At 40.2% G+C, this 25,087-nt stretch overlaps 1 protein-coding gene and 1 pseudogene across 1 annotated transcript in view; both read left to right on the forward strand.

Moving 5' to 3' along the window:
* Positions 1–2,527: 2,527 nt before the first annotated feature.
* The window catches only part of SLC28A3 (solute carrier family 28 member 3), a 62,761-nt gene continuing 40,201 nt past the window's right edge, over positions 2,528–25,087 (forward strand). Inside the window, exon 1 of the mRNA XM_066256981.1 lies at positions 2,528–2,715. Coding sequence (XP_066113078.1) covers positions 2,656–2,715 — 60 coding nt within the window. The 5' untranslated portion in view covers positions 2,528–2,655. The remainder of the gene's footprint in view (positions 2,716–25,087) is intronic.
* Positions 4,505–4,655, forward strand: LOC136327799 (U4 spliceosomal RNA; annotated as a pseudogene).

Here is a 25,087-nt window from a genome sequence, read left to right on the forward strand (position 1 = left end):
ACTTTTTGCACTTCATAACACAGTAACAACTTATTTTGGTTTATCACAATTACAGGGAAAGAACTGATAAAAATTTCTAAGTCGCCTGACCAGGCAGTGGCGCAGTGGATAGAGTGTCGGACTGGGATGCAGAGGACCCAGGTTCGAGACCCGGAGGTCGCCAGCTTGAGCGTGAGCTCATCTGGTTTGAGCAAAAATTCACCAGCTTGAACCCAGGGTCACTGGCTCCAGCAAGGGGTTACTCAGTCTGCTGAAGGCCCGCGGTCAAGGCACATATGAGAAAGCAATCAATGAACAACTAAGATGTTGCAATGTGCAACGAAAAACTAATGATTGATGCTTCTCATCTCTCTCCATTCCTGTCTGTCTGTCCTTATCTGTCTCTCTCTCTCTCTCTCTCTCTGTAAAAAATGAAAAATAAATAAAAAATAAATAAAAAATTTCTAAGTCTGCAATCATCAGCGAATCAGGAAGAGCTAAGGCATGAAGAAAGCATGGATGGTGTTGATAAATGGGAGGACTTGGAACAGGGGTCCAGGCACACAAAGTAAGCGAGAAGTCAGAGTCACCTTTCCTACAATACCAATATGGTGGGAATTTGAGGGAAAGATTGACTTGACCCCCAGTCCAGAATGGGGTTTGTATGTTTTCTTGTGTATATGCAACGTAAAACTTGTTCAACCATAGGTGTATCTGGCTTCAGGTAGACAGATGTACCTAAAACACATGCAAATCATTTTGTAAAGATCATTTTGCCTTTTTTGGTTTGTTTTAGCATTTTAAGCTAAGTATTATCTTACAACAACAATTTACTATATGCCAGGTATTATGCCATGTGTTTTTAAGTATTATTAACCAGTCATCATCTCAATAATAGTGTAAAATGGGTACTATTATTTACATTTTGTAGACACAGGATCTGAAGCCCAGGGAACATAGTAACGAACTCGCCTGAATTCACATGGCTAATGAGTCAGAGTTCAACACAGAATTTCTGAAAAAGAGACAGGAAGTGCATATTTTAGCCTTTGAGCCGTACAGTCTCTGTCGCAACTACCCAGCCGTACATTTGTGGAGCAATAGCCACAAAGACAACACATAAATGAATGGGTATGTTTGTGTTTCAACAAAATTTGATTTATGGACCCTGAAATTTAAATTTTATCTTGTTTGCATGTACTATAAAATATTTGTCTTTTTAATTTTTTTTCCAAACTTTTAAAAATCTAAAAACCATTTTTAACTCTTGGGTTGTATTAAAAAGTCAGCAGGCTGCATTTAACTCTTGAGTTGTAATTTGCTATAGTAAGTGATAGAGGAGCCAGGACTTGAACCTAGGGAGTATGGTTCTAGCAAGCTCTTAATGAGAGTGTGTGTGTGTGTGTGTGTGTTTGTGTGTGTATGCACGCATGCGCAGGTTATAGCATGATAATAGGCATGTAGTACTCTTTATAGAAAGCTCAGCAAAGTATATGGTAGAAACTAACAACTATCTATAAAACTACAACCCAGAAATAACCACTAATAATATTTGATAATTTATTTTATTCATTTGTTCACTATATACAGTATTCAATTTATTAATTCTAGTTTTTTACTTATCATAAATGTTTTCTACATTTCCATATAGGCCACACAATTATAGTTAATAGACAAAAACATTGATCTGTTCCTGTATGTGCTCTGACCAGGGATTGAACCTATAACCTCTGTATATTGGGACAACGCTCTAACCATTCAAGCTATCTGGTCAGAGCCATAATAGTTCATTTTAAATGTGCTATTTTGAAAGAATCCTACAGCTAATAATTTCATAAAGCAAAGAATCCCCTTCTTAAGTGAGCAGTTGGTCACTTTTCATTTATCTGCCACATATTTGCATTTCTAGGAGTTAGATTTTTATTGTTCCACTTATTTATGCTTTTATTGGTTGTTTCTAGCATGTACCCTGACTGGGGATCAAACCAGCAACTTTGGCATGGCAGGATGATGCTCTAACCAACTGATCAAACCTGCCAGAGCTCTAGGAGTAGGGTTTTTAAAAGCAATCTCAGTCTACAGACAAGGATGGAGGAAAAAGGCATTGGGATCCACCATACCTGGATATGGCTTCTCTTTGTGCCTTTATTAGTCAAATGATCCTGAGTATTTGTTAACGGCCTTGTTCTGAAAATAAAGCCAGACCACCATATATAAAGTTTTGAGCATCTTCGCAGCACAGCATAGTGATCACTTCGTAGCAGCCAGCCCTATGTTCTCTGCCATCCCCACCACCCCTACTCTCTAACACCACCCACAGGAAACAGATTATTTCACTCTTGGATGTCAAGCCAGTGTCCCTTTCTGTCCTGTGCAGGACATGAGTTTTCTCCCTGGGGTGAAAATGGGCTGGCAGTCATGGGGAAAGAGGAAGGCATAATGAAGTGGGCGGACCTGAACTGAAAGCCTCCACCCCACCCACCCCTCCCACCCCGCCCCAATGAAGAGATTATCCTTGACATTTCCAAACTGAAGCAGTGCCCAGGTTTCTATCACAGCAGGTGGCATTCTGACAACAGCAGAGGCTGGGTTCATTTTCACAGCTACGGAGGACCTCCAGACCAGACACCTGAAAGGAATTCAGAGACCAGCAACTCCACCAGCAGCAAAGAGCACATGGAGCTGAAGAATGTGACCACCTCCGAAGCTGAAGGCCACAGAAACACTGGCTTCCAGGTGAGCAGAAGTCTCACCTATTTTTAAGACCAAGTAAATGAAATAATCCTCTTTCCTTGCCTCCTTGGCAAGTTTCTTATCTAAAGCAGTGAGATTATTGGAACCGAATAAGATTTTTAATGGTACTCTTTAAACCTATTGCTTTTCCTTCTTGGGTGGACAAACCTGAAAAGTTTCTTTTAACCAGAACCTATTTTGATCCCTGATTTTCCCTGTTGGTTAGAAACAAGACAGTCTTCTCCTGCTTTTATCTCAGCGGCTCCAGGCAGGGATACAGTATTTCCTTGCAGACTGGGTGAGAGAGAAAGAATAGGGGGAATTCAGATTCCGAATGTAGCTCACACCTCAGGGACTCTTTCTCGTAAACCAAGTCCCAGAGTTCCTGTCAGGTGGTTTGTGCAAACCAGTCTCTTGTCATCAACCAAAACTCACTGAGTGATTAATGTAGGTTGGCCCAGAGCTGGGTGCTACCGAGCTCCCGGAGTCCCATCACCGGAAACTTTCGCCAGGCTGCTCTGACTGGGGCTGGCCTGGGGGTTTTTCAGGGCTGTTCCTAAGTGTGCTTCCTTTCCTAAGTTTACAGTCAGCATGGGGGCCTGCAATTCCTTGGACTTCAGAGTCACTAAACAGGCAAAAAAAAAAACAAAAAAACTTTTAGGCACTAGCACAAAAGGAACAAGGAAGGTAAAAGGGCTTTAACATGAATTCTGACTCTTCCACCCACAAGTTATTAAACCTTCCCCAAGCCTCAGTCCAGTTGCCTGCACAATGGTTATAATGATGCTCATCCCATAGGTTATAAGCGTAGGGGGAGGAAAAAAAATTTTTTTTCTCTACCCTCTTAGTGTCAGTGCCTGGGGTCTGTGAATTAAACTGAAAAATTATAAATTTACAAGAAAAAAAAGCATACAAATGTTATTAATATTTTTAATTTTACCTGCACTGGGTTTTATAGAAAAGAAGTGAAAAACTCAAAGAGGCAGTAAGACTCAGGAGCTTATATACCATTTTAACAAAGAACAAGTAAATATGACAATGTGGCTAAACAAAGGAAAGAGAGGTTGGGCTTTTAAGGCCAATATATTGTGGAAACTGATGGGGAAATATACAGGGGGAACTAATGGAAGGTAAGGTTTGTCAGTGAGGTTTGTTTATGCAGTCTTACCTCGATGTCATCTTTCTTTCCAGTGTTAAGAGTTGTTCACCTCCTTCTGGTGTAGGAGAGGGGGACGCATGCACCAGGGAAATTTATGCCCTGTTCAGGGGCAGATAGAGGAAGAGAAAAAAGCTCTTTCTGTGTCTGCTTTTTGTCAATTGCCTTTGGCTCAAATATTTCTTATGCCAAAGTGACGTATTTGTGGGTGGCATATCTTCATCATCTTCTAAGGGTTAAGTGAGAAAAAAAAGCATAAAGCAGAGGGCCTGTTATGATCCAAGAGAATAAAATGGATGGAATGGGGTAAAGAGTGAATATGGCAAGACAAAGGTGTCTGCTAAAGAGAAAGGCCCGTGTCATGAGCAACGGGCTGCGCAGTCAGAGAGGAGGACTCATCAACTGTGGCCCAGTTTTCTCTCACTCTCTTTTATCAAAACAGCATCTCTAGACCTCAGGGGGCAGAGCAGGGCACTGCACACCAACGTCAGTCAGTGGTGACCAGGTTATTTCTTCCAGTGCTTGCTTTTCAACAAGAATTTCCAGGGGCATGTATTTACCCAGAAAAACCATTAACTACCCTCTAGACACGGCCGTCACAGGGAAGAGATTCAAATTCAAGGAGGAATAATACGTAGCTTTGTTCAGTGGCAGTATCGTAGCCAATGAGGTTTATCAGAGGTGCGATTATTGCTAATTGAAAACTTTTCCCAATACCTCGTCATGACAACTTGTAAGATAGTCGGCACCGACAACTTTTGACAGTCTATACTGTTAAAAAAAAAGAAGAAGGAGAAGAAATAATAATATACTATTCTAGCCCTCAAGCAACAGGGCAGGCAGAAACACATAATCAATTGTAATTATATTATAATGCAATGTAAAAGAAAAATGAAGAATAACCCTAGAAGTTGGCACCCAAGTACCTTGTAAATAAATGTAGGGAGAGCTGGGCTGGCTGAGTTTGTGGCAACATCACAGAGGGAGAGAGAACATCAGATAGGGCTTAAAGAGGAGGCAGATTCCCCAGCTGAACAGGGAGGGATGGGGATAGAGCATCACAAGCACAAAGGCCCCCGGGGGCCTGAAAGAGCACGTGTTCCGGGGATAAGAAGAGGTGGAGGTGGGGAATGGGGATAGGGAAAGGAGGCCAGCTGGCGTCAGACCACGAGGCCTCTGTGTATGCTAAGGCATTCGAGAAGGAATCGCTCAGAATTAACACAATCAAATTATAACTTAGAGTGTTCTACTATCCCTGTTGAAGATGGACAGAAATGGAAAGAGATGTGCTTGTGTGGTTGGGACAGCAGTTAGGAGATTGGTATAACAATCCAAACCAGGTTAGAGGCAGTGGAAACTACTACTGGGCAGGGAAGTCTGACCGCTGATAAGAGGGCCTTCAGCTCTGGGACTGATGGGTGTCCAGTGCTGGAGTAAGAGCTGCTGGCTCTAAAGATTTTGTTTTCTCCCCCATAAGGAAGAATAATAATATCCTATTCAGGGTTGTTGAGAAAATTAAGTGAGTTAATGTAACTTTTTTAAATCTATGTAAGATATGTAAAAAAAATGTTTTTTTAAACAGTTCTGTCTTAGTCCATTCAAGTTGTATAATAAAATATCACAGATGGAGTGCCTTATAAACAGAATTTTATTTCTCACAGTTCTGAAATCCAAGATTAAGTCACCAGCAGATTCAGGGTCTGGTGAGGACCTACCTCCCCTATGATGGCCATCTTCTCACTGTGTCCTCAAATGGAAGAAGGGCCTCTTATATAAGAGCACTAATTCTATTCATGAGGGCTCTACCCTTGTGACGTAATCACACCTTAAAGCATCCACCTCCTAATATCATCACATTGGGAATTAAGAAATTAGGGTTTTAACATATGAATTTGAGGGGGACAGAAACATTGAGCCATAGCGAGTGCCTAGCACAAAGAATGAGCATAAAAACAGTACCCTTGGAGCAGGGGCAGGTTAAGGAGAGTGGCAAGTCAATATTTCTAGCTTGAGATGTCAACTTGGAGGTTCAGTGAGATAGAAAATCCAAGGATAGCATTGGAGCAAGGAAGAGAGTGAATTCGTTTTGAGGCTTGTTGGTTGAAATTCCGGTGATTTCATACACCTAGGTAAAGAGGGAGAGGAAGCAGGAAACTTCTGCCTAGCTGCACCAAGAGCCCACAGGGAGACATCATCCACCTGGTGGCTGTGAGCACAGAGATGGGCCACAGGTGTGGATGAGACCCCACGGAGGGAAAGCTGGCAAACCCCCAGTGTTGAAGGAGCAGGAGAATTAGAGAAGTCAGAGGGAAGGGTCAGAGCTGACAGAAAGCAGAGTTAAGTTCATTTGATTTGCCAATTACTGGTGACCCCCGGGGGAGGGGGAGAGACAGTTTATGGCGTGAGTGGGAGTTAAGAGACTGGAGACGATGAGGGCAGAAAGGACGTTCCTTTGGCTGAAAGAACTGGGCGGAGAGAGAGACGGGCTCAAAGGAGGCAAGATAGGGGTTGTAGGCAAGGAGCTTTTTCCTTAAATTTGTTTTTTACTGCGAAATATGACATGCAAAAAACCACTTAGAATGAAATATACAATTTACTATAAAGTGCCACCCAGATTAAGAAACAGGATATTGCTGTCCCTCAGCTCGAAGGCCCCAACCTCTTGCATTCTGTCATAACTGCCTCCCCTCCCAGGATTACAGGTATCCCAGCTTTATGGTAATGACTTCCCTGTTTTGCTTTATACCTTAACTTCTAATTGTGAATCCCCAAGTACCATCCTTGCCTGATTTTAGCTCTATGCAAGTAGAAATACACAAGAAAAATTCTTTGCTTATTGTAAAACATTTATATGGAATTAAGCAAGATGAATCATTTTGTAACTGGCTTTTTTTGGTTCAACTTAATATATCTAAGATTCAGCCACAGTGTTGCATGTAACTGGAGTTCATTCCATTTCATTGATGTACAGTATTCTCTGTGAATATTACCCAATGTATTTTTACTGTTAATGGATAGTTGTGTTGTTATGTTTGGAGCTCTTACAAACAGCAAAGCTATGAATGCTCTTGTACATGTCTCCCAGTGCATATGTAAGTTTATTCTAAAGTTATACTTAAGGGGTGGGAGCTAGGTTATTGGAAACACATTTATGTTTTTCTTTTTTTTCTTTCTTTCTTTTTTTTTTTTTTTTTTTTGTATTTTTCTGAAGTTGGAAATGGGGAGGCAGTCAGACCGACTCCCGCATGCACCCGATCGGGATCCACCAGCATGCCCACCAGGGGGCGATGCTCTACCCATCTGGGGCGTTGCTCTGTTGCAACCAGAGCCACTCTAGTGCCTGAGGCAGAGGCCATAGAGCCATCCTCAGCACCCGGGCCAACTTTGCTCCAATGGAGCCTTGGCTGCAGGAAGGAAAGAGAGAGACAGAGAGGAAGGAGGGGGGAGGGGTGGAGAAGCAGATGGGCGCTTCTCCTGTGTGTCCTGGCCGGGAATCAAACCTGGGACTCCTGCACACCAGGCCGACACTCTACCACTAAGCCAACCGGCCAGGGCCCCTTTTTCTTTTTTATTATGCGAGAGATGGAGAGGTAGAGAGATAGACTCCTACATGTGCTGCAACCAGGATCGCCCAGCAAAACCACTAAGGGGTGATACTCTGTCCATCTGGGGTCATTGCTCCATTGCTCAGCAACCAAGCTATTTTAGCACCTGAGGTAAAGCCATGGTGCCATGCTCAGCACTCAGGACCAACTTGCTCAATGTGCCATGGCTGTAGGAGGGAGGAGAGAGAGAGAGAGCGAGAGGGAGAGAGATAAGGGGGAAAGGTAGAGAAGCAGATGGTCACTTCTCCTGTGTGCCTTGACAGGGAATCAAACCCCAGACTTCCTTTCCACATGCCAGGCCAATGCTCTACCACTGAGCCAACCAGCCAGGGCACATTTATATTTTCAACTTTAGTAATGAGACCAATCTGACTTCCTAAGTGGTTTTACCAATCTACATTCCCATCCACAGAGTATGAGTTCATATTGAGGTGAGGTTCATAGCCTCACCAATATTTATCTGGCGTTTTAATTTCAGTGATTCTGGGAGATGTATAATGGTATGTCACTGAAATTTAATTTTAATTTTTGTATGTTATTGGCCACTAGATGTCTCCTTTATGAAACACTTGTTGAAGTCTCATGAATACTTTCTTTACCGGATTTTGTCCTTTTTATTGATTTAGAAGAGTTTTTTTAATGTTTCAAATACAAACCGATTCTCAGTTTTATGGTTTACAAATGTCTTCTCTCACTCTGAAGCTAACTTTTACTGTAATTATTTTGATGAACAAAGTTAATTTACATCGGGTCCCATTTATCAGGTTTTTCTTTCTTTTCTTTTTTTTTTTTTTACAGAGACAGAGAGAGAGTCAGAGAGAGGGACAGATGGGGACAGACAGACAGGAATGGAGAGAGATGAGAAGCATTAATCATTAATTTTTTGTTGCAACACCTTAGTTATTCATTGATTGCTTTCTCACATGTGCCTTGGCCGTGGGCCTTCAGCAAACCGAGTAACCCCTTGCTCAAGCCAGTGACCTTGGGTCTAACCTGGTGAGCTTTGCTCAAACTAGATGAGCTCGCGCTCAAGCTGGCGACCTTGGGGTCTCGAACCTGGGTCCTCCGCATCCCTGTGCGACGCTCTATCCACTGCGCCACCGCCTGGTTAGGCAGGTGTTTTCTATTTTATATATCCTGTTTAAGAAATCTTTTCTTTACAGAGAGAAAACTAATGGTTGCCAGATGGGAGAGGGGGTGGAGGACTGAGTGGAAAAGGTGAAGGGATTGAGAAGCACAAATTGGTAATTACAGAATAGTCATGGGGATGTAAAGCACAGCATAGGAAATATAGTCAATAATATTGTAATCACCATGTATGATGCCAGGTGGGTTCTAGAATTATCTGGGGATCACTTTGTAAATTATATAAATGTCTAACCACTATGCTGTACACCTAAAGCTAATATAAAATAATATTCAATGTCAACTGTAATTGAAAAATTAAAAAAGAAATATTTTCCTAACTTATAAGATCATGAACATACCCTCTCATATTTTCTAAGAGCTTGTTCTTGCCTTTTACATTGAAGCTTCTAGTGCCCCCAAAATTGATTTTTATATATAGTGTAAGTGGGAGTCAATTTTGTTTTTCTATTGGGATACCCAATTATTTTAGCATCGCTTTTTTATTTTTTAATTTATTTTTTAAATTGATTGATTGACTTTGAGAGAGAGAGAGACAGAGAGAGATTTGTTGTTCCACTTATTTATACATCCTTTGGTTGTTTCATGTATGTGCCCGGACCAAGGATCAAACCCACAATGTTGGCATATCAGGACAATGCTGTAACCAACTAAGCTACCCAGCGAGGGCTCAGCATCACTTTTTTAAAAAACCATCTTTTCCCCACTTGAAAAATACCATATTTGCCAAGCATCCATATTTGGGGTAAGTCTTTTTAGAACAAGGCAACTGAAAGATTTTTCCATTCAATGGAGGGGTAAGGATCTAGAGAAGAGGGAGAAATAGCAAGAGAGAGGTCAGATAAAGTTCAGAATTTCTAAGGGTGCAAATTCAGGGAAGTTTCTGAAAGAACACCTTTACTGAAAGATGTCCCAAATCAAGTTGCCTAATGCTCGTGAGGAAGTCAGTTAAGTGGAAATCACTGATGAGAGTCTCGAGACAGGACTAGTCGGGAAATGTGCCTCCACCCTTCACACACACAGAGGAAGGCTGACCTACTCCATGAGTTTCCTGGTGAGCCAGTCAGGTATGGAGACTTCGTTCGATGGAGGTTAAAATTTGAGAGGTCATATAGGTGCTGGAACATTGGCATGGGCTTCTAAACCCAATACTTTGAATATAAAAGTTCTGAGGCTGGAAGAAATTATGCAAAGTAAAGAGGAAGATTATTGTTTCTCTAACACATTAGTCAGGGAGGTCAGCATGAATCACACTCGGGTTATTAAGCAGGTTTTCACGTAGCTCAGGACAAGCTTGCCTGGAGCTACCTAGATGCTTTGTTTTTTCTACAAGTGAATTAAAACACAGAAAGCACATGACAAGACAGTACTTTGCTTTTGTAAAGAAAGTTTTTAAAATTGCATTCTCTACTGTTTCTTCATATCTGTGTGGTCATTCCTAGACTTACTTTTTCCTAAAGGAAAACAACCTAGATGAATATAACCCATGTCACTTCCATGACATCTCAGAGGGGATGAATTTAATGATTTTGTTTTTTCCTCATTCAAGCATTCCTGAAATGATTCTCTTCAAAAAATGGGAGGGAGGGGAACGACTTACTCATCAGTAATTAAAGCATTAGAAAGAAATCATTAATAATGTCGATAAAAGATATTAGTTGAAGGCTAGAGCAGTTTTGTCTAATAGAAATATAGTGCAAGCCACATATGTAATTTAAATTTTTTCTACAAGTCCATTAAAAGTGTAAAATGAAACCGGTATCATTAATTTTAACAATGTAGTTTAACCTAATATATTGAAAATATTATTTCAACATGTGATTAATATAAAGTTAAGATGTTTTCTTTACATTCTTTATTTAATACTAACTCTTTAAAATTCAGTGATTTTACACATATAGTACATGCCAATTTTAATGCTAAATTTTTATCAGAAATACTTAATCTGTATGTATTTAGATTTCATAAAATGTTTAGTTGAAAGAGTAGATTCATTCCCATTTCAAACACACTTAAATGTTTTCCAGTAAATAAATGTCTCATGTTTATTTTTAAATATAAATTAGTGAACTTTTTTGTGACAGAGAGAGACAGAGAGAGGGACAGATAGGGAGAAACAGACAGGAAGGGAGAGAGATGAAGAGCCTCAATTGTGGCATCTTAGTTGTTCATTGATTGCTTTCTCATATGTGCCTTGACTGTGGGACTACAGCAGAGCAAGTGACCCCTTGCTCAAGCCAGTGACCTTGGGCTTCAAGCCAGTAACCTTTGGGCTCAAGCCAGCAACTATGGGGTCATGTCTATGATCCCACTCTCAAGCCAGAGACCCAGCGCTCAAGCTAGTGAGCCCGCACTCAAGCTGGAGAAGCTCACGCTCAAGCCACTCACCTGGGGGTTTCGAACCTGGATCGTCTGCATCCCAGTCTGACGCTCTATCCACTGTGCCACTGCCTGGTCAGGCTAAATTAGTTAACATTTAAATATAATTAACATTCAGGTTCTCAGTTGCACCAGTTACATTTCAAGTACTTAGGAGCCATATGTATTGATGACTCAAGTTAGGTACATATTTTTTGGTTTGGGAAGATACAAAAAACATCTGATTATCTCTGTCCTTTAAGGACCTGACCACTAAGTTTATGTCACAAAATTAAGAGTAAAGTAACAACTTTAGATTTGCCTGGTTTTAGTAATTTATGTTTTCTCTCTTTCTTTTTTTCATGTTGGTCTTTTAAAAATCTTTTCTGGACCTTTTCTATGTTGGGAAGTTTGCAATTACTAAATCAACCTATTTACTTATTATAGATTTGAGATATTTTATTTCTTTTTTTTTTAACAGAGGCAGAGAGAGAGTCAGAGAGAGGGATAGATAGGGACAGACAGACAAAAACAGAGAGAGATGAGAAGCATCAATCATCAGTTTTTTGTTGCAACACCTTAGTTGTTCATTGATTGCTTTCTCACATGTGCCTAGATCGTGGGCCTTCAGCAAACCAAGTAACCTTTTGCTCAAGCCAGTGACCTTGGGTCCAAGCTGGTGAGATTTGCTCAAACCAGATAAGCCCGTGCTCAAGCTAGCAACCTCAGGGTCTCGAACCTGGGTCCTCCACATCCCAGTCTGACACTCTATCCACTGCACCACCGCCTGGTCAGGCGAGATATTTTATTTCTTATTGAGTCAGTTTAGGTAATTTGTGTGTTTCTAGGAATTTGCCCATTTCATCTACATTTTTTAACTTGTTTGGCATAAAGTTGTTCATAGTATTTGCTTATTGTCCTTTGTATTTCTGTAGGTTGGTAATAATGGCCTGGAACCAATAGTTCTCCCAGTCTTTGCTGAAGGAATTGTGTACATGTTGGGGGTTTGCCTTCCGGGCTCAGGCAAGCACTTGATGTTCCTGAGCACAGCTTCATACTCACCTGCACTTCCTGCTTCTGTTAAGTCTCAAGATCCACCAGAGATGAGAAGTTTGATCTGTCTCAGATCTTTCCCATGCATGGACACAGCCCTGGGGATATACCTGGGCTTCTAGATTGCTAGGAATGTCAGAGCTTTTTAAAGCCCCTTGTAAACATCTCATTACCAGCTCTTTAAATTCTTTAAATTTTTGCTTAGTTTAGCTTTGTTTTTTTGTTTTGTTTTCCCCCTCCAACTGTTCTCACTGCTTCCGGTGCTTAGCTTAACAGTTGCCCCCGGGGGGAATAATGGTGAAGGAGCTCTAAGTCAGATCAAATACAGACAAGCCTTGTGGGATCTTCTAAAAGAATTGCAAGACAGGTCAAATACTAGCAGTTATCTGGGAACTGGATTCTGAAAGAGCTCCAGTCCATTCTGCCCTCTCCATAGGCTGTTAGACTGCCAGTGTTCATTGTGATTGCAGAGTTGTATTTCAAGGCTATCATGAGTCTGGAGAGAGTGGAATTGGACTAGAGAATTAAGACACCAGAAAGCATGTTCTGATTGGGATTTAGTTGTTCTACAAGAAAAAAAAAAAAAAAAAACACTTTCTGGATTGCTGTGAGCCTTTCATTAGTTTCCAGAGTTCTAAAAAAGTGATTTTGACAATTTTTCCAGCATTCTGGTTGCTTTTGTAAAGGAAAGTTTTGTAGGTCTGTACTTCACTATCCTGTTAATATCACGAACAACCTTAGCTTTAAATAGCAAAGTCAGACATGTCACAAGGGAGAATCTGTATAATCAAGGTATAAATAGTGTTGACCACATCTCTGGTTTCAGGTAAGTAAAAGTAACATAGGCTCAAATGCATTGACGATCAGTCATCTGTACAGCAAGGATTAGGGTTCTGCGGCTTAACAGCCATCACTGTGGCCTTTTACTAAAACTGGGGGAAACATTCAGGTGGGTCATGGTCACAGGAAAAGAAAAGAAGAAAAAGGAGATTAAGTGTTATTTTTTTTCTACCATGAACACCCCAAGAGAGATGGCCTCTTAATTTAAGTAGGCTTCTTTTGAGGCTCCACATGGTGATCGCATGAAGTAAGGGCCGGGGTCTTACTCATCTCTGGCCCTACATGAATTGCCACACAAATGGCATGTCAGTAATGATTGGAAGCCCCTGATCAGCCATGAGAACACCAGCTTCAACTGGCCCACAAGGCAATGTGTCCTCCAAGTGCACCTCCAAACTTCAGAGGGTAGGCTACAGAGGTTTTCAGAAAAAAATTCTATCTCAGTTAAGACAAAACCAACACTGGTTACCAGACTCTAGTTTTATCACTACTCGTTATAAAATTTCCACTTCACAGTCTCTTAATTTAAAATGAGGGTGGTAGTACTTGCTGACCCAGCTCACCTAGACACTGTTGATGTTGATGAGAAGCTAGGCCTTGGATGATAGTTAAACTGTTATTTGTCAATTTTTTTAAAAAAATCAAAGGCGAGAGTATTTTTAATTTCAAATAAAACAGATTATTATGAGCATGAACCTCAAGTCTCTATTGTGCCACAGAAGTTTAGAATTCTGTCTTTAAAATGCAAATTTAAGCAGACATAGTACAGCATGGTTTTCACTTTAAACCAGGATCTGAATCGGGAGGTGTCTAACATGACTGGAAAGAAAAGGAAAGAAAGAAAGAAGAAAGAAAGAAAGAAAGAAAGAAAGAAAGAAAGAAAGAAAGAAAGAAAGAAAGAAAGAAAGAAAGAGAGAAAGAGAGAAAGAGAAAGAGAGAGAGAAAGAGAGAAAGAGAGAAAGAAAGAAAGAGAGAAAGAAAGAGAGAAAGAAAGAGAGAAAGAAAGAGAGAAAGAAAGAGGAAGGAAGGAAGGAAGGAAGGAGAGAAAGAAAGGAAAAAAAGAAAGGAAGGAAGGAAGGAAGGAAGGAAGGAAGGAAGGAAGGAAGGAAGGAAGGAAGGAAGGAAGGAAAGAAGGAAAGAAGGAAAGAAGGAAAGAAGGAAAGAAGGAAAGAAGGAAAGAAGGAAAGAAGGAAAAGAAAAGAGAAAGAGGGAGGGAAAGAGGAAGGGAAGAAAGATGAAAGAAAGGGAGAAAAGAGATGGTATGTACAATTGTGTGTCCTAAATCAAGATAGAGTTTTCTTATGAAAACTCTGAGTCATGTGGTTAAAGAGCCTCCCATGGTGTTCAGGAACAAAGTAGATGATTACTAGGAATGGGCAAATCAGGGAACAGGGAAATGTACTTGAAGACTTCTCTTAATGTTTCTTTCAATTTCCTGGTTTTGCAATCTAGGCTATTTGCTTCTTTCCTCCAAGAGCCCAAACTCTTTGTTATAAACTATGACATTTATTGATTCAACAAAAATTTATCAAACTCTGACATAGTGCCAGGCACTAGGAGATGAAAACAGAGAGCTACTGTTTGGTTAAAATTAGTTAATAGTGGCCAACTAGTATAACAGGGAGTATACAAAGCACTATTCATCACATAAGAAGGTGAGCTCACCTAGGTTGAGGGTTGGAGAATATTTCCCAAATATTCCAAATGAACCCTTACAGGTTTTCATTCTTTCACTCATTTATTCCAAATATATACTGAGCATCTACTTTGTGGTAGGTGGAAGGAAGATACCCAGTAAAGCACCAATAACGCCCCAAGCTACCATGTCAAGAACTGTTTTTTCCATTTTACCTTATGTGGAGAAATCAAGGTGCTGAATGGGAAGTCATGAGAGACGTGAGCAGGGAGACAGAAAGAGCAGTAGAGAGAGGCACACAGGAATAGAGGCCAGTTTGATCTACCTCCAGAAACTTTACTAATATCAAAATCCTGGTCCCAAGAATCCAAAACCAATGATAAGTTTAGGTTTAAAACCAAATTTCTATACTCTGTGGATTCAGGAACACTCCAGAAAATACTAGCCTGCCCGATTATAAGGGGTTGTAACTAAAATAATCTTATAAACCCTTCCATGAAACATGGTCAGAAAGTAATTCAGGCCCTGGCCAGGTAGTCCAGTTGGTTAGAGTGTCATCCCAATATGCCAAGGCTGTGGGTTCAAGCCCCAGTCAGGGCACATACAAGAATCAACCAATGAATGTATAAACTGGTGGAATAGCAAATTGATGTTTCTCTCTCTCTCTCAAATAAATAAATTTTTTAAACTTGATGCAAGTAATTAATTAATGTAAGGTAAGTAAGGCTCTTTTTCATCATGATGAAATGTCAGTCATAATCCAAAAGGGTCCAGGACCTTAACTCTCCAGTTGCCTGACCCTCCTGACCTGCTCACCTTTGGAAACATACCAAAGTACCAAACAGCACAATTTATAAATCTGTGCAGTTGTCCACTGATGGGTCTTACTTCCCTGTCAGAGTCTCTCCCTTTCAGTTATATCACTTTGCAACTTTGCTAGCTTTTAAATAATTTTTATTTCTCTAACTCAAGTTATTGCCTGAGTTTCTCATCCACCCAAATCTATTGGTTCAGGAACATTTGCAAGGAGAAAGGTGGTTAGGGAGCACTTGTCCAACTTGTGCAGCCATGGATATTTAAAGTAAAGAATTGCTTAATTCAGGGCCGGACCCTGCAGACAAAGCAGATGGGGAGCAAAGGTCTAGTTACAGGGTATATTGGATCTAGCAAGGAGGGAAAGAGACAAAGGAACACAAGTCAACAGTATGTTAGGTTTCCTGTTGACCCAATGTCCACTTCCTCATTCCCCTGTAGAACATGAGGTCTTTAGTCAGAGAACGGAGAACAAAGAAGTAGAGGAGGAAGAATTTAGAAAGCACAGGCAGGAGTAAAAGGTAGTCTGTAATGTTCCACGCACTGACTCTATTGTGTGTGGCCTTGATTTTGGCTGGAAATGACAAGGGGGATCTCACTAAAGAGGAAGTAGGAGAGGGAGAACAAGAGTGAGCTTTGGAAAAAAGCCAGATGGGGGGAGGAGAGAGCAGGGGTGAGGGATGACAGCGGGAACAGATGCTGAGGTTAAAAACTCCATACTGAGTGAATCATGAGGACAGCGACATTTTGATCCCTTCAGACTACTGGAGATCTGCTTACAAAAAATAAATCAGAGGAGCAAATGAAACTAAGGAGAATTAATAGATTCAAAGGAATTATATACCTTTTCCTTTATTTTTTTTTTCTCAAGTGTAGGAAGATGTTTTGCTGATAGAAGGGTTTCCAGTTCTCCCGTGACTAAACGGGCTGCATTTTTGAAATTTCAGACATAGACAAGTTTATTCCAATTAACCTGCAGAAATAGTACCTTGAACTTTTTCTTTTTCTTTCTTTATTTATTTTCTTTCTTTCTTTCTTTTTTTCTCCTTTTCTTTTTTAAGGTAAGAAGAGGGGAGGTAGTGAAGCAGACTGCCACATGTGCCCTGACTGGGATCCATCTGGCAACCCCATCTGGCGATGATGCTCAAGTACCAAGCTATTTTTAGCACCTGAGACTAACAGGCTCAGACCAACCAAGCTATCCTGAGTGCCTGGGGCCACGCTCAAACCAATCAAGCCACTGGCTGCAGGAAGGGAAGAGGAAGAGAAGGGAGAGAGGGAGGGAGGGAGGAAGAAGCAAATGATCACTCTCCTGTGTGCCCTGACTGGGAATCGAACTCGGGACACTCATATGCCAGCTGATGCTTTATCCACTGAGCCACTGGCCGGGGCCAGTACCTTGAACTTTTTAATAGCCTTTATCATAACTATAATTAATTATATAATTTATGGTTGACAGCTTTTTTCCTAAACTCTCTAAGAACAGGGATGCTCAGCAGTTCTCAGCAATGCCCAGCAACCAGCACAGTGTTTCGCCCATAGTAAATATTTGTTAGAGGAACGAAGGAGAATGCCTGGGACAGAGACACAGGGAACTGTATGTAACATTAAGGGTTGAGTGAAAAGGCTGACACCATACAGGAAAGGGAGAAAAAGAAGTCCAGGTGGTAGGAGTAAACTAGCAAAATATGTTATCACAAAAATCAGGGACAAAAGTATTTTAAGGAGGAAGTGGTCTACTAAAAAAATGAAAACTGGATTTAAGGAAATGGGAACATTGATAACTTTAACAAGGGTAATTTCCATAGCATGGTAAGAGTAAAAGCCATACTGGAATGGGTTCAAGGGTGAAACCAATGTGTTAGTCCATTCGGGCTCCTGTAACAAAATATCATAGACACAGTAGCTTATAAACAATAGAAACTTAGGCCTGACCTGTGGTGGCGCAGTGGATAAAGCGTCGACCTGGAAATGCTGAGGTCGCCGGTTTGAAACCCTGGGCTTGCCTGGTCAAGGCACATATGGGAGTTGATGCTTCCAGCTCCTCCCCCCTGTCTCTCTCTCTGTCTCTCTCTCTCTCTCTCCTCTCTAAAATGAATAAATAAAAATTAAAAAAAAAAAACAATAGAAACTTATTCTTCACAGTTCAGGAGGCTAGAAGTCTAAGATCAAGGTTAGCATAGTTGCAGTCTCTTGAAGGCCCTCTTCTAGTTCACAATCAGTACCTCCTCACTATGTCCTCATGTGGTGGAAGGGGTGAGGGGTCCTTGTAGGGTCTCTTTTATAAGGGCACTAATCCTATTTATGAGGGTTCCACTCTTGTGACTTAACCAACTCCTAAAGGATCAACCACCAAATACCATAATCTTTAGGGGGTAGAATTTCAACATAATGAATTTAGAGAGGATACAAATTTTCAGACCATAGCAACCAGGAAGGGCAGAAAGAAGATTGTTTTTTAATGGGAGGAGAAAGGATGTTTATCTATGAATTCTTGGCTTCAGGGTAATAAAAAATTGATAAAGATGCAGATATCATAGAATCAAGGGAAGGAGGGGTTGAGTAAGATAGTGTGCAGAGAAGGACAGAGTATTGTGCCTATACTGGCTCAGAGTAAAAAATCCAGGCATTGTCATATTACTGCTCTTGAGATTAGCTTCTCATTGGATTCTTGAGACTTAGTTCTGATCTTCCTTCTTTTAAACATATAGTAGAAGTTCTTATGGGAGTATTTTTTTCTCTTAAACAAATCAGACTAAGTCAAATAAAAGCAAGAAACAATAACAGGAAATTTGAACCAGGCTTAAAGAATCATACCTGTCCCTGGCCACATAGCTCATTTGGTTAGAGCATCTTCCCAGAACTCCAAGGTTGTGAGATTGATTCCCAGTCAGGGCACATACAAGAATGAACCAATGAATGCAAATAAGTAGAACAACAAATTGATGTTTCTCTCTCAATCTCTCTCTGTCTCTCTCTGTCTCTCTGTCTCTCTCTGTCTCTCTCATCCTTCCTCTCTTGCTCTAAAATAAATGTTAAAAAAAATTTTAATAAAAAAAATCTTATCAATCAAATTATCAACACAAACATCAAAAGCTATAATAACAGTGAAAGGCACCTACTAGGCAGTGGATAGAACATTGACCTGGGACACTGAGGACCCAGGTTCAAAACCCTGAGGTTGCCAGATTGAGCATGGGCACACCAGCTGGAGCACAGGGTGGTCAGCTAGAGCATGGGATCATAGACATGACCCCATGGCCACTGGCTTGAGCCTAAAAGTTGCTGGCTTGAAGCCCAAGGTTGCTGGCTTGAAGTCCAAGGTCTCTGGCTTGAACCCAAGGTCGCCAGCTTGAGCAAGGGATCATGGCTTAGCTGGAGCCGCCCTGATTGCACATATGAGAAAGCAATCAATAAACAACTAAAGTGCCACAACTATGAGTAGATACTTCTCATCTCTTCCTTCCTGTCTGTCTCTCTCTCTCTTTCTCTTTCTTTCACTATAAATAAATAAATAAATAAATAAACAAACAAACAAATAAATAAAGGCACCCCGGCAGCAGAAAGTCAGTGATGTCTTGGAGTGTACAATTCTACTTTTATATGACTTTTAGCTAGCTCCAAGCTCTAAAACTCTGCATGTGAAAAAGAAATAAAGAAATATACATACATGCATTTGGAGGAATTTAACTCTCCTGTTGGTGATGACTGGATTAGGGTCGTGATAAGCAGACCACTTTATTATAAAGGTACACTTCCCTCTTTCTAATTATCAAGGAATATGAGGAAGTGACACTTCAAGGATATATGAATATCCAGTTTCCCAATGCACTTCACCCAATGGTTTTAGCATCTATTGATGACCCTTTTCTGAGTCAGTTATTACTTTGGGATCTATAAAATAGTGATTTTTCATTTCTTCAATACTCCTTACCTCACATTCCTCTGAAAAGAACAGACTTTCCTTTGTTTTGTTCTGCTTTCTCTTTTTGAGTATCTTTAAGGACTAACATTCTCTTTTACTTAGTATTCTATAATAAATTATAAATGTTATTAGTTTCTGACATTTTGATATGAAAATTTTTAAATATATGGAAAAGTTAGAAGAATTTCATAGTGAGCACCTATATACCCACCACCTGCATTCTACAATTAATATTTTACTATACTGGCTATCTCACATTTATTCATTTATGTTACCCTCTATCCACCCATCAATCCATTGATTTTTGACACAAATTGCAGACATTTTACTTAGCTTTTTTACTTTTTGATGCTCAAATTGTCCCAAAGCTGGCCAACAATCTCAAAATGCTTTTGACAAGGATTAAATTTCTTTATTAGTTATAACCACCCTGGACAATATACAGTGGTGGGATTCAAATAATTTAACAACCAGTTCCCTGCCCTAATGACCGTTTTAAGTATAAATAAATGATATACCGAAAGGTAGTTTATTATTTCATGCATTTAATACTTAAATGAGAACATTAAAAGAGATGTACAAAACTAGATTATGTTTTAAGAAATTTTTTAAAATATTAATGAAAAAATATTACATAATACCTGACAACAATAAAACTGTTAAGATGTTTCCAATGACAGCTTGTCACCACCTGGTTGTTTGGCACTTTTTCTCTTTACATTATATGTTTGTTTACTGAAGTGAGGGAATTAAAATGTAGTATTTCATCAAAGGTACGAGTTTTAGAAAATGAATAAATAAACATTACAAGCACAGTTTCATCAGTTTGTTTGTTTTCTTAACCTATGGACAGAATGAACATCACTACGGGTGCTTAGAATACGCTATTGCACAGATAAATGTTTAAAAAGAGTAAGGAATGTAAATTTGTGATTTCCACATTGGGCAGCTGTCCAGGTGCCCATCTTAGAGAGAACCCTGATTACAAGTGGCATTTTAACAACTGGTTCACCAAACTCAACAAAAAATTAGGTGTGAACTAGCTGACTCCCATATGAAGTAAACCTAGTAGGTAAAACTGGGACCATGGCTGAGCATATTAATGCTTTTAATCAGGTTTCTGTTTCCAGAGCCAACATATTGCCATCTTCCATAGTCGGAAGTTGGGCTAGCATTGGCCTTCATAGCAACTGTATTTTACAGCTTTGATGAAATGGTGCCATCAAGTGGGCATTTCATGCGACACCACTAGAGTCCAGCCTACAGGAGCCTGTCTGGTCTGGTACCAGAATTACACTGGACATTAATTTGCATTTCATCTTTGAAATGTAACCTGGGACTCTGATGAAGTCAGACAGTACAGTATATTTTGTCATTTTCCTTCTTCTGTGCCTTAATTGTATTTTTATGTTTTAGATTATAATTTTACAACTGTGTTAGGATAAGCAAGTGACTTAAGCTAAGTTGTGTTTCAACCTACACCAAAATTCAGGTTACATCACTGTCGTAGGAATAGAACTGTGTTGTAACCTGAGGACCCCCTATATCTCAAAATATAATTTACATCCAAGGCATTGAAATGAACAGTTATTAGACCTTCTCACTTGTTGGGGTTTTTGTTTGTTTTTTAATGTGTTAATAGAGATGTATATACACCATTCTAGCACAAATTTATTTTAATAGCTATTCCAATAGTGATTTTAGTCCTATATATTTAATTTTATGTATTTTAAAGCACCCAGAAAGAGGTCTAGAGGCCCCCTGCCTGTCCTGCTTGAGGACACTTCCCAGAAGTTGCACTCAGCTTCAATCACACGGGCAGAACAGAATCATCACCAAGGGGAGATTAAGATATATACCTATATACCTTTATTCGGGAAAATCTTTGACTCTGCTAAAATTCAGAGTTCTATTTTTAAAGGAAATGAGGAAGAATACATATTGGGGACAACTAGCAGTCCCAGCCACAATGTATTTTTCTATTCAGGTCATAGAGTTCAAAAGATGTTAATGAGATTCCTATTATTCATTGTTCTTTTGGTCTTCCTTATCCTTACCCTTGCCCGCCTGATCTGTCATAGACTGAGTCTCTCTTAAACTCTTCTAAATGCATTTCTAGATGTTTCTCTTTGTGTTTCCTTTATGTTAATCTATGCATTTTGCACATAGATAACTGTGTTTCTCATAGTGTTAGATTGTTTCCTGACCATTGCTGTTGTTGTTTTGACATGTTACTGTGTTTTATTTTGTTTTGTTTTGTACTACATTCGGCTTTGGTGGATTAAAACTATAATCATTTCATGTTTGTCTTCTCTGAGTCATCTTCAGTACAGGGTTGTGTTTTGTTTTTGTTATCTGATTCAATCAAATCCAGTGACTGATTTGCCAGATATGTTTGCTTGTTCCTAGAGTTTCTCTCAGCATATTTTATGCTGTCCTTCTGAAAAATCTTTTCACTGTATGGTTGTGTATTCTTTATTTTTGTTTGGTTGCTACTAAAGACTTGTGTTTGTTTCTTAGTTTTGTTTTAATGGTAGCTCTCATAACCAGATTAAGACTACAAGTAATACAAAATTGGTGTTTTCAGCCTTTCATAATTTCTTTTTTTCTCTGCCACCACTTGATTTTAACTGAATGTATATCTTGTAGTGTTTATGCTTCTATCTTTTTTTTGCAAAAGAGAGAGGAAGGGAGAGAGATGAGAAGCATCAACTTGAAGTTGCAACACTTTAGTTGTTCATTGATTACTTCTCATATGTGCCTTGGGGGAAGGGGGCTCCAAAGGAGCCAGGGACCCCTTGCTCAAGCTGAAAGCATTAGGCTTCAACCCAGCAACCTTTGGGCTCAAGCCATTGACCATGGGATCATATCAATGACTCATGCTCAATTCCTCACTCAAGCTGGTGAGACTGTGCCCAAGCCAGATGAGCCCACACTAAAGCTAGTGACCTAGGAGTTTCCAACCTGGGACCTCAATGTCCCAGGTCAACGCTCTATCCACTGTACCACTACCAGTCAGGCTATGCTTCTATCTTAAACACAGCTATTGATAGTCTTTTGCAGCTCCTAAAAATTAACAAATGAGGAAATGGGCCTACATATCCTAGCTTCTACCTTTGCTTTTCTTTCTCCTTCAAGTACCCAGAAAGTTCATGGAAACCATATTCTATGAGTGTTTGCATACTTAAATCTTTCTGTTTTGTTTTTAATTTTTCAATTACTGTTGCCATTTGGACAACATGGATGGTCCTAGAGGGAATTTTGCTAAGTGAAATAAGTCGGACTGAGAAAGACAAATACTGCATGCTTTCACTTAAATGTAGAATCAAAAAGCCTGACCTGTGGTGGCGTAGTGGATAAAGCGTTGACCTGGAAATGCTGAGGTTGCCGGTTCGAAACCCTGGGCTTGCCTGGTCAAAGCACATATGGGAGTTGATGCTTCCAGCTCCTCCCCCTTCTCTCTCTCTGTCTCTTCTATCTCTCCCTCTCTCTCTCTCTCTCTCTCTTTCTCTCTCTGTCTCTCCCTCTCCTCTCTAAAATGAATAAATAAAAAATAAAATAAAATAAATAAAAAATAAGAGATGATTGTTATTAAAAATAAATAAATAAATGTAGAATAAAAAAAACCCAAAATAAATGAATAAACAAAACAGAAACAAGCTCATTGTTGGGCAGATAAAATGTATTATGCTCACTTTGTTAAAGATGACGCTGCCCACGTGGAGGTCGTTGCCCAGGTGATATTAATGTGTGTTGGGGGCTGGCTGTGGGCAGGCAGAATCCCTGTAACCTGGGGCTTGGTTTTGGGATTAAGCCTTTTCCACCCATTTTGATGTGGGTGGTACAATCCAATCATTCCTCAGAGAAGTGACTTTGTATTAGAGACTTCCCTATTTTGTATATTGGATTAAAGGTTTTGAATCTACACTATAAAATGGGGGCAGAACAGGAGCTTGCTCTCTTGGTTCCTGAGATTAGAGGAGAGAGCAGAGCAGAGAGCAGAGAAAGGCCACATGGAGTAGGCCAGGAGAAGCAGCCAAGATGGTGGAGTGTTGAGTGAGAAGCCAGTTTGTGCAGAGTTTGTGCAGAGAGAAGGAAGGAGATGGGGAACAGAGGTGAATAAGGCTGGTGAGCTAGAAACCTTTGATTCTAGGAAACTCGGATAAGTCAGTAGCTTTGTGAGCAATGAATGTGAGTGGGATTTGGAGTCCAGTGTGTGTTTTTTACTTGCCCGCCAGATACAAGCTAGGATTAAAGAAAATGGCCCATCAGTTTTTGGCTCCGTTGTTTCTTTACCGACTGTCTGAATCCAATACGAACCTGCATGGGCCGGGCTGCTGTGATGGTGGCCCTGGCTACTGGCTTTACACTCATAAATTAAATTTTTTTAAATCTGATGATTATAAACCTTCCACTTTTCTCCTTTAGGGATAGAACCTTTCCCTCTTTCTTACTGTATTTAAGGGTTTTGTTTGCCTCTAGCTCACAAAGATCACAAGGGGAGCCTGTTGCACCCAACTCGAAGCTCCCTGCAGAGCATTCGGAGGTGGTGGAGAACTGTGCCAGGGCAGTGTGACAGCAAGCCCCAGGCTTGCCAGGTAGTCTCCTGCTGCTCTTTCCCAAGTCTATAAACCCACAGTTTTCTAAAGAAAAACAGGAACATGCAGGGAGGAAGGATCTAGCCCAGGCGTGGCCAACAGTTTTTGCCCCCTGGCCAGATTAGAAAGAAAATTTTTTTCACTGGCCAGACGACATATTAAAATTTTAAAATGTTAAATACAAAAACAATTCATTTAAGTAAACAAAATTTTATTATGTAAATAAATGTAAAACAAAATTTTATTATGAATAAATGTAAGTAATTTAGTACAACAATTTAACAAAAAAACTAATGTGATGTGTTGAGGCGCTTTGCATCGCCTATTATTTTTTTAATATCTGGCTCTATACTTGTAGTAATTATTTTTAACACAGCCTCCAAATGTAAATCATTCAATCTTGATCTTGTTGTATTCTTATTTAGATTCATTAAAGAAAAAGTTTGTCCACAAATATAAATTGAGCTGAAGATTACTAAATATTCCTTGGCAAGGATTTTTAAATTTCCATATTTTCCATTATTCAATTGCTTATAAAAATTGCACAGATGAGTACAAAAGTTGTAAATCTTTATAATGGAATTTTTTTTAAAAATCAAGAAGTATCACGAATCCATTCAACCAATTATTAGAAGTTAACCCTAGACTAGTCACACACAGAATTCTTTTCCGCGTATCACTATCTTCTTAAATATCTCAATTTCCAATAATCAAAGATGCTTCCACTTCTGAGTAGCTGAGATTTTAACTTTCATTGTTGTACAATGGTTAGATATCGTAGTTTATGTATAACGATAATAAAATAAGTACCACTTATTTTATTTCCACAGTGTGTCATGCAGAGAATATTAAAAATTTAATCGTTGGCCCTGGCTGGTTGGCTCAGCGGTAGAGCATCGGCCTGGCATGCGGGGGACCCGGGTTCAATTCCCAGCCAGGGCACATAGGAGAAGCGCCCATTTGCTTCTCCACCTCCCCCCCTCCTTCCTCTCTGTCTCTCTCTTCCCCTCCCGCAGCCAAGGCTCCATTGGAGCAAAGATGGCCCGGGCGCTGGGGATGGCTCCTTGGCCTCTGCCCCAGGCGCTAGAGTGGCTCTGGTCGCGACAGAGCGACGCCCCGGAGGGGCAGAGCATGTGGGCAGAGCGTCGCCCCTGGTGGGCGTACCGGGTGGATCCTTGTCGGGCGCATGCGGGAGTCTGTCTGACTGTCTCTCCCCGTTTCCAGCTTCAGAAAAAAAAAAAATTT

Source organism: Saccopteryx bilineata, chromosome 2 (genome assembly GCF_036850765.1).
Source record: "Saccopteryx bilineata isolate mSacBil1 chromosome 2, mSacBil1_pri_phased_curated, whole genome shotgun sequence".
NCBI classification, from domain to species: domain Eukaryota; kingdom Metazoa; phylum Chordata; class Mammalia; order Chiroptera; family Emballonuridae; genus Saccopteryx; species Saccopteryx bilineata.